Here is a 10,515-nt window from a genome sequence, read left to right on the forward strand (position 1 = left end):
GGCGGGGCCAGCTCACAGCCCGGGGGCGGGGCCATCTGAGCGCTCCGGGGGGCGGGGCCAGCTGACAGCCCGGGGGGCGGGGCCAGCTCACAGCCCGGGGGCGGGGCCAGCTCACAGCCCGGGGGCGGGGCCAGCTCACAGCCCGGGGGCGGGGCCATCTGAGCGCTCCGGGGGGCGGGGCCAGCTCACAGCCCGGGGGGGCGGGGCCAGCCGGGGCAGCCCCACGTGACCATGGGGCGGGACTCGGGGACGCGAGGTTGCCGACAGTTAACGTGATGACGCAGTGACGGCGGCCCATGCGGGATGGCGGCTCCCCGGTCTGGCGCTGCCGCAGGTGCCCCGCGCCCTGAGGCCGATCCCGGGCTGATATACTCGCAGCTCCTGCAGCACCTGGTGGGGGAGCAGCGGCAGCCGCGGGCCCTGAACCCGGCCGCGCTCGGCGGCTTCCCCGCGCCTCTCAAATCGGACGAGCAGAAAATGGTGGAGCGGGCGATGGAAAGCTGCGGCTTCAAGGCGGTGCTGGCCTGCGTGGGAGGTGAAGGGTCAGGGGTGATGGAGCAGGGGTGAGAGGTCGGAAAAGGGTCGTGTGGTGGGTGATAGACAGAGGTGAAGGTGAGGGGTCAGGGGTGAGGTCAGGAGTGAGACGTGAGGGGTCAGGAGTGGAGGTGAGGGGTAGGGTTGGGAGTGGGGTTGAGGGGTCGGGGGTGAGGGGTGGGGTCGGGGGTGAGGTGAGGGGTGGGGGCGAGGGGTGGGGTGGGGTCGGGGGGTGAGGTGAGGGGTGGGGGCGAGGGGTGGGGTGGGGACGGGGGTGAGGGGTGGGGTCGGTGGGGGGTGGGGTGGGGTCGGTGGTGAGGTGGGGGCGAGGTGAGGGGTGGGGGCGAGAGGCGAGGGGTGGGGACGGGGGTGAGGGGTGGAGTGGGGTCGGGGGTGGGGTGGGGGGTGGGGTCGGGGGTGAGGGGTGGGGTCGGGGGTGAGGGGTGGGGGTGAGGGGTGGAGTCGGGGGTGTGGGGTGGGGTGAGGGGTGGGGTCGGGGGTGAGGGGTGGGGTCGGGGGTGAGGTGGGGTCGGGGGTGAGGGGTGGCTGGTGCCACTTTGGATCCCAATCAGGAATTTTCCACAGTGCTGATTGTGAGTTTGGATTATTTTAACAGTTTATTTTTCAGAATGTCACGTTTTTCAATGAGAGTAAATCTCTGGTCACACAGGCTGCAGTCAGTATCCAGACAGTAAACAGTATGGATCGACCCAGTGACAGAGGCCCAGTCTCCATTCCAGGGCTGCACAGACCAGTAAGGGCCCAGATTCGAACTCGGGTCGGTGCTGAGTTCGCTAATTGTGGCATTATTTGGGCCTCAGTGCACTGGACAAGGAGAAGGGGGTGGAATAATAGCCAGGCGTCCTGCCCCTGCTGGACATTGAGCGAGGATAGGATTGGACTTGTTGCGATGCCCTGCACAGTTGAATATCCTGCCAGTGCTCATTGTCGACTCACGTGTGACGAATGGCCTCTTGGGCAGGGTACCAAAGGACGATGGGAATGTGGAATTGTACTACTGTGAGAGTCACACCATCAGGAGTGAGGGGGCAGTGAAGCACAGTGCAATAGGCAGTTTGATGGAAGGTGACAGCAGAATCACTGGCAACTTTCAGGGAGAACAACAAAAAAAGAGGGAAGGGTCTGACGGGAATAGAAACCCAACCTAGACCTCTACAAAAGATGGGTCTACAAAGGTGGGGTTTATGCTGATGTCAGGATTCTAATCTCGTGGACCCACTGCTGGTGTCTGCCTCTCAATCTCTTCGACTCTGTGCCGGTTTGAGATTCTCGCTCTGAACTGTGTGTGATTTCTCTCCCCCTTAGGCTTTGTGCTGGGAGGGGCCTTTGGTATCTTCACGGCCGGTATCGACACCAACGTTGGCTTCGATCCGAAGGATCCTCTGCGGACACCAACGGCTAAGGAAGTTCTGAGAGACATGGGGCAGCGAGGAATGTCTTATGCCAAGAACTTTGCCATTGTCGGCGCGATGTTTTCCTGCACAGAGTGCATCGTTGAGTCGGTAGGTTCTAGTTTCCTGCATCTACAACTTGCATTTATGTAGCACAGAAAACCATCCCAAGCTGCTTCACAGGGATTAAAAAAGGACTGGATCCAGGACGGTGAGGCGGTGGGAGAGTTCGAAGATGTGACCAAACGCTTGATTCAAAAGATGGAGTTGGAGGAAGGTTTCTGATAGGTCTCCTATCATCAGGGAAAAATGATCCAAGTGTTCAAAATTATGAAAGGTGGGACAGGGTAGATAGAAGCAAACCTTTTCCAGTTATTGAGGGGTGTACGATGAGGGGTCATAGATACAAGATTAAATGTAAGAGATTTACAACAGAGGGCAGGAGAATATTCTTGACACACACAGAATTGTGAGGCTGTGGGATTCACTTCCAGGGTTAGTGGCTGAGGCAGAAAATATGTCAACATTCAAGATTAGATTGGAGAGGTGGATGAAGGAATAAGGGAACAGGGCAGGTAAATGTGATTGCAACTATTTGCTCATGTGGTGGGTAAACGCTGACACAGACTGGTTGGGCCGAATGGCCTGTTTCCATGTTGTAACCTCTTTGAGTTTCTGTAGATGGGGAGAGAAGTCAAGAGATGAGGCTGGGGTTTAAATCCACTTAATTTTTTTTTTGATTTCTTGAAAGTACCGTGGGAAGTCAGACTGGAAGAACAGTGTGCTCAGTGGCTGTGTGACAGGAGGAGCGATCGGCTTCCGAGGTGAGTGAAAGGGCCTTCCTCAGGGCCCTCGTGTTCCAGGCACCAGGTTTTGTGTTGCTGTTTCTAACCTGCTGCTTTCTCTCCCGCAGCGGGTCTGAAGGCGGGAGTGGTTGGATGTGGGGGATTTGCTGCCTTTTCTGCAGTCATTGATTACTACTTGCGATGATGTGAATTCGGAGGCTGCCTTGCTGTGAGTGGGACGGGATTGTGGGCTGCAGCAGCACCTCCTGCAGAGCACTGAGATACAATGGATGCCAGCGTAGTGGCTGCAGATGTGAACAACTACAAACGGCAAACAGCCTCTCTGATTGCAACCAGTTCCTCCGAAGACAAATCTGGGGACCATGTTGGTGTAAACCTGGGGCTGATAATAGAAACGAGGGAACAGGTCCGAGCACGGGCTAGATTACAGTAAAAAGTGTTTAGGTTTTGATCTGCTGTTGGTCTGTCCTATATTGTATAATTCAATAAAAGATACTGTGCTGTGTAATTGTACAGAGTCATTGTTTATTCAGGGTGAGGGTCACTCACTGTGTCACTGTACAGAGTCCCTGTTTATTCAGGGTGAGGGTCACTCACTGTGTAACTGTACAGAGTCCCTGTTTATTCAGGGTGAGGGTCACTCACTGTGTCACTGTACAGAGTCCCTGTTTATTCATGTAAAGAATCTCACAACACCAGGTTATAGTCCAACAATTTTATTTGAAAATCACAAGCTTTCGGAGATTATCTCCTTCGTCAGGTGAGTGTGGGACTCCTTGAACATTTCGCATTTATAGTCAGAGAACAATACCTAGTGATTACAGATAATCTTTCCAACTGCCCATTGTCAAGTCAATCAAAGTGTTCAGACAGAGAGGTGTTACCCACAGGATCACCGAATACACAAACGGCCAGAACACAAGACAGAGAGAGGGAGAAACATCCGAAAGGAAGAGAAAGACAAAGAATGACCCGTTGTATTAAAAACCTTTATTTGCTGGTGGGGTTACGTGTAGCGTGACATGAACCCAAGATCCCGGTTGAGGCCGTCCTCATGGGTGCGGAACTTGGCTATCAATTTCTGCTCGACGATTTTGTGTTGTCGTGTGTCTCGAAGGCTGCCTTGGAGAACGCTTACCCGAAGATCGGTGGCTGAATGTCCTTGACTGCTGAAGTGTTCCCCGACTGGGAGGGAACCCTCCTGTCTGGCGATTGTTGCGCGGTGTCCGTTCATCCGTTGTCACAGTGTCTGCATGGTGTCGCCAATGTACCATGCTCCGGGGCATCCTTTCCTGCAACCCATTGGTCTCGCGGCGGACACAGAGGAATTCACCAGGAGAATGAGGCTCTGGGAATTCTTCCACAAATCCCAAGATTTCAGCAGCGAACCCAATGAGACAATCGACGATCCGGAACAGCAGACAGAGGGATCCGCGGTACAGCAACCCAAGAGGAAAGAGTCTCACTGGACTCCTCCAGAGGGTCGCTGCCCTCAGCTTGACATGTATGCTCAAGCTGTCAGGAAATGCGTCAATGCCAGATTCATCAGCCGCACTCAAGACAGTCCAGAATGTCACCCGAGCACAACGCAACGTCATCAAACCAGCGGACAAAGGAGGAGCCATCGTCATACAGAACAGAACGGACTATTGCAAAGAAGCATACCGACAACTGGACAACCAGGAACACTACAGACGGTTACCCGCAGATCCGACCAAAGAACACACCCACCAGCTCAACAAACTGATCAAGACCTTCGATCCAGACCTTCAAAGCATCCTACGCACTCTCATCCCACGTACTCCCCGCATGGGAGACTTCTACTGCCTCCCAAAGATACACAAAGCCAACACACCCGGACGTCCTATCGTATCAGGCAACGGAACCCTGTGTGAGAACCTCTCTGGATACGTCGAGGGCATCCTGAAACCCATCGTACAGGGAACCCCCAGCTTCTGTCGCGACACTACAGACTTCCTACAAAAACTCAGCACCCACGGACCAGTTGAACCAGGAACACTTCTCACCACGATGGACGTCTCGGCACTCTACACCAGTATCCCCCACGATGACGGCATCGCTGCGACAGCATCAATACTCAACACCAACAACAGCCAATCTCCAGACGCCATCCTACAACTCATCCGCTTCATCCTGGATCACAATGTCTTCACCTTCGATAACCAGTTCTTTACCCAAACACACGGAATAGCCATGGGGACCAAATTCGCACCCCAATACGCCAACATTTTCATGCACAAGTTCGAGCGCGACTTCTTCACTGCACAGGACCTCCAACCAACGCTATACACCAGATACATCGACGACATTTTCTTCCTATGGACCCACGGCGAAGAATCACTGAAGAGACTACACGATAACATCAACAAGTTCCATCCCACCATCAAGCTCACCATGGACTATTCCTCAGAATCGGTTTCTTTCTTGGACACACGAATCTCCATCAAAGACGGGCACCTCAGCACCTCACTCTACCGCAAGCCCACGGACAACCTCACGATGCTCCACTTTTCCAGCTTCCACCCTAACCACGTCAAAGAGGCCATCCCCTATGGACAGGCCCTGCGAATACACAGGGTCTGCTCAGACGAGGAGGAACGCGATGGACACCTACAGACGCTGAAAGACGCCCTCGTAAGAACGGGATATGACGCACGACTCGTCGATCGACAGTTCCGACGGGCCACAGCGAAAAATCGCGTAGACCTCCTCAGAAGATAACACGGGACGCAACCAACAGAGTACCCTTCGTCGTCCAGTACTTCCCCGGAGCGGAGAAACTACGCCATGTTCTCCGCAGCCTTCAACATGTCATCGATGACGACGAACACCTCGCTCAGGCCATCCCCACACCTCCACTACTCGACTTTAAACAGCCACCCAACCTCAAACAGACCATCGTTCGCAGCAAATTACCCAGCTTTCAGGAGAACAGCGTCCACGACACCACACAACCCTGCCACGGCAACCTCTGCAAGATATGCCAGATCATCGACACAGATACCACCATCACACGAGAGGACACCACCCACCAGGTGCACGGTTCATACTCCTGTGACTCGGCCAACGTTGTCTACCTCATACATTGCAGGAAAGGATGCCCCAGAGCATGGTACATTGGCGAGACCATGCAGACACTGCGACAACGGATGAACGGACACCGTGCAACAATCGCCAGACAGGAGGTTTCCCTCCCAGTCGGAGAACGCTTCAGCAGTCAAGGACATTCAGCCACCGATCTTCGGGTAAGCGTTCTCCAAGGCGGGCTTCGAGACACACGACAACGCAAAATCGTCGAGCAGAAATTGATAGCCAAGTTCCGCACCCATGAGGACGGCCTCAACCGGGATCTTGGGTTCATGTCACGCTACACGTAACCCCACCAGCGAATAAAGGTTATCTGTTTTTAATATAACGGGTCATTTGCTGGCTTTCTCTGCCTTCCGGATGTTTCTGCCTCTCTGTTTTTTTTCCTGTTTGTTTTTTTTGTTGACTGTATATTCGGGGGTTCTGCAGGTGACACCTCTCTGTCTGAACACGGTGATTGCCTTGGCAACGGGCAGTTGCAGGGGCAGTCTGTAAACACCATGTATTGTTCTATATGTATAAATGCGTAGGCTTCGAGGAGCTCCTGAACATTTGCCTGAGGAAGGAGGAAGCCTCCGAAAGCTTGTAAATTTCAAATAAAAATTGTTGGACTATAACTTGGTGTTGCAAAATTGTTTACAATTTCCCTTCATTTCAGATGTTTCTCCCTCTCTCTCTCTGTCTTGTGTTCTGGCCGTTTGTGTATTCGGTGATCCTGTGGGTAACACCTCTCTGTCTGAACACATTGATTGCCTTGACAACGGGCAGTTGGAAAGATTATCTGTAATCACTAGGTATTGTTCTCTGACTATAAATGCGAAATGTTCAAGGAGTCCCACACTCACCTGACGAAGGAGATAATCTCCGAAAGCTTGTGATTTTCAAATAAAATTGTTGGACTATAACCTGGTGTTGTAAGATTCTTTACATTTGTCAACCCCAGTCCATCACCGGCATCTCCACATCCTGTTTATTCAGGGTGAGGGTCACTCACTGTGTAACTGTACAGAGTCACTGTTTATTCAGGGTGAGGGTCACTCACTGTGTAACTGTACAGAGTCCCTGTTTATTCAGGGTGAGGGTCACTCACTGTGTAACTGCACAGAGTCACTGTTTATTCAGGGTGAGGGTCACTCACTGTGTAACTGGACAGAGTCACTGTTTATTCAGGGTGAGGGTCACTCACTGTGTAACTGTACAGAGTCCCTGTTTATTCAGGGTGAGGGTCACTCACTGTGTAACTGTACAGAGTCCCTGTTTATTCAGGGTGAGGGTCACTCACTGTGTAACTGCACAGAGTCACTGTTTATTCAGGGTGAGGGTCACTCACTGTGTAACTGTACAGAGTCCCTGTTTATTCAGGGTGAGGGTCACTCACTGTGTAACTGTACGGAGTCCCTGTTTATTCAGGGTGAGGGTCACTCACTGTAACTGTACAGAGTCCCTGTTTATTCAGGGTGAGGGTCACTCACTGTGTAACTGTACAGAGTCCCTGTTTATTCAGGGTGAGGGTCACTCACTGTGTAACTGTACAGAGTCCCTGTTTATTCAGGGTGAGGGTCACTCACTGTAACTGTACAGAGTCCCTGTTTATTCAGGGTGAGGGTCACTCACTGTGTAACTGCACAGAGTCACTGTTTATTCAGGGTGAGGGTCACTCACTGTGTAACTGCACAGAGTCACTGTTTATTCAGGGTGAGGGTCACTCACTGTGTAACTGTACAGAGTCCCTGTTTATTCAGGGTGAGGGTCACTCACTGTGTAACTGTACAGAGTCCCTGTTTATTCAGGGTGAGGGTCACTCACTGTGTAACTGTACAGAGTCCCTGTTTATTCAGGGTGAGGGTCACTCACTGTGTAACTGTACAGAGTCCCTGTTTATTCAGGGTGAGGGTCACTCACTGTGTAACTGTACAGAGTCCCTGTTTATTCAGGGTGAGGGTCACTCACTGTAACTGTACAGAGTCCCTGTTTATTCAGGGTGAGGGTCACTCACTGTAACTGTACAGAGTCCCTGTTTATTCAGGGTGAGGGTCACTCACTGTAACTGTACAGAGTCCCTGTTTATTCAGGGTGAGGGTCACTCACTAAGTGAGCAGAGTTGTAATTTGTCAGATTTCTGCCCTCTGTTGGCTGTTCGCAATGTTTACTATAGCAAGGATTTTCATTCCAATATTGGCTTTAGTGTAATAAAACATTCTAAGTTTCCCCAGCGGAGTTGGTGGCCGATTGTTGGAGAGTTGGGTGAGAGGTTTGAATGTGTCGTTGCAGAGTCTGTGGTTATTGCTAGTTAAATTCCTCTAATTGAGGTGTTTAAAATGATAAACGGATTGAATTGGTTTGACATGGAGAAACTATTGTGGGAAGAAGAGGTAGGTAAAGGGGTACAGGGAATCGAGTTTTTACAATGTATGTCGGACTCCTTTCTTACCCAGTATGTAAAAAACCCAACAAGACAAGAAGTACTGGATCTAGTAATGGGAAAGTAACCAGAACAGCTAAGAGAAGTAAGCATAGGGGAACATCGAGGCAATAGCAATCATAACATAATAAGGTTTAAGATAAAGATTGAGAAGGACATAAATAAGACAAAGAGCGAAGTCATAAATTGGAAAAAAGCTGATTTTCAGAGGATGAGAATGGAACTAGGGAAAATAAACTGGAAAAATTTACTGACAAAGAAATAGAACAGCAGTGGAAACATTTAAAATGGAGATCAGAGGAGTCCAGGAAAAGTATATCCCACTAATAAGCAAGAACAAACTAGCCAGTAATGATACACCATGGATGAATAAAGCAATAAGGGTGAAATTGAAACTAAAGAAAAAGGCATACAACAGAGGAGAGGATGACAAAAGGGAATATGAAAAGGTTAGGAAAGAAGTTAAAAAAAACAATTAGGAAGGCAAAGAGAAACTATGAAATTAAATTATCAAGGAATATAAAAAGAAATAAAGTAATTGACAGACACATAAATAACAAAAGAAAAATCAGGATAGGGATAGGGCAACTAAGGGAAACACATGATAAACTCACAGGTATTGACAGCAAAATGGCAGAAATATTAAATAATTACTTTGCTTCAGTATTTACCAGGGAGACTAACATGGTGGGCATGACATTAGAAGAAAAGATCAAAAAAGATATACAGACGTTTAAGGTAGAAAGGTTGGGGGGGGGGTCGATAATTGATAAACTCATCAAACTTAGAGAGGATAAAACCCCTGGTCCAGATGGATTGCATCCGCGCATATTAAAAGAAGTTAGGGAAGAGATGGCAGAGGCACTATTACATATTTATAAAAATTCATTAGAAAAGGAAATAGTGCCAGAGGACTGGTGGACAGTTAATGTGATTCTTATATTCAAAAAGAGAGATAGAACTAGTTCAATGAATTATAGACCAATGAGCTGAACTTTGGTGGTAGGAAAAATAATGGAATCTTTACTCAATGGTGTAACAGGAAAACATTTAGAAAGAAAAAATATAATAAAGAATAGTCAGCACGAATTTCAAAAGGGAAAGTCATGCTTGACCAAGCTTACTGAATTCTTTCAAGAAGTAACAGGAAGAGTAGTCAAGGGTAATGTAGTAGATGCAGTATATTTGGATTTTCAAAAGGCCTTCGATAAGGTACCGCATAGTAGACTCATAGAATCAGAGAAAGATTACAGCACGGAAGGAGGCCATTCGGCCCATTGAGTCCGTGCCGGCTCCATGCAAGAGCAATCCACATAGTCCCACTCCCCCGCCCTATCCCCGTAGCCCTAAAAAACTTTTCCTTTCAAGTATTTATCCAGTTCCCTTTTGAAGGCCATGATTGAATCTGCCTCCACCACCCCCTCGGGCAGTGCATTCCAAATCCTAACCACTCGCTGTGTAAAAAAGTTTTTCCTCATGTCACCTTTGGTTCTTTTGCCAATCACCTTAAATCTATGTCCTTCTGCCAATGGGAACACTTTCTCTCTCTCTACTCTGTCTGGATCCTTCATGATTTTGAACACCTCGATCAAATCTCCTCGCAATCTTCTCTGTTCCAAGGAGAACAACCCCAGCTTCTCCAGTCTATCCACGTAACTAAAGTCCCTCATCCCTGGAATCATTCTAGTAAATCTCTTCTGCACCCTCTCTAAGACCTTCACATCTTTCCTAAAGTGCGGTGCCCAGAACTGGACACAATACTCCAGTTGTGGTCGAACCAGTGTTTTATAAAGACTCATCATGACTTCCATACTTTTGTACTCTCTGCCTCTATTTATAAAGCCCTGGATTCCTTCACATTTTTCTGGGTTAAATTTTATCTGCCACGTGTCCGCCCATTCCACCAGCCTGTCTATATCCTCTTGAAGTCTATCACTATCCTCCTCACTGTTCACTACACTTCCAAATTTTGTGTCATCTGCAAATTTTGAAATTGTGCCCTGTACACCCAAGTCCAAGTCATTAATATATATCAAGAAAAGCAGTGGTCCCAGCACCGACCCCTGGGGAACATCACTGTATACCTCCCTCCAGTCCAAAAAACAACCGTTCATCACTCTCTGTTTCCTGTCTCTTAGCCAATTCTGTTTCCATGTTGCTACTGCCCCCTTTATTCCATGGGCTTCAATCTTGATGATAAGCCTACCGTGCGGCATTTTATCAAATGCCTTTT

General features: G+C 49.4%; 1 protein-coding gene across 1 annotated transcript; it reads left to right on the forward strand.

Annotated features, from left to right (window-relative positions):
* The first annotated feature begins 261 nt into the window (after positions 1-261).
* timm22 (translocase of inner mitochondrial membrane 22 homolog (yeast)) lies at positions 262-3,260 on the forward strand. The gene is made up of 4 exons (XM_067981117.1): positions 262-535; positions 1,861-2,057; positions 2,698-2,770; positions 2,860-3,260. The coding sequence occupies exons 1-4, from the start codon at positions 304-306 to the stop codon at positions 2,934-2,936; spliced, it is 579 nt and encodes a 192-aa protein (XP_067837218.1). The 5' UTR covers positions 262-303; the 3' UTR covers positions 2,937-3,260.
* The last annotated feature ends 7,255 nt before the right edge of the window (positions 3,261-10,515 follow it).

Source organism: Heptranchias perlo, unplaced genomic scaffold, assembly GCF_035084215.1.
Source record: "Heptranchias perlo isolate sHepPer1 unplaced genomic scaffold, sHepPer1.hap1 HAP1_SCAFFOLD_657, whole genome shotgun sequence".
In the NCBI taxonomy this organism is placed as follows: domain Eukaryota; kingdom Metazoa; phylum Chordata; class Chondrichthyes; order Hexanchiformes; family Hexanchidae; genus Heptranchias; species Heptranchias perlo.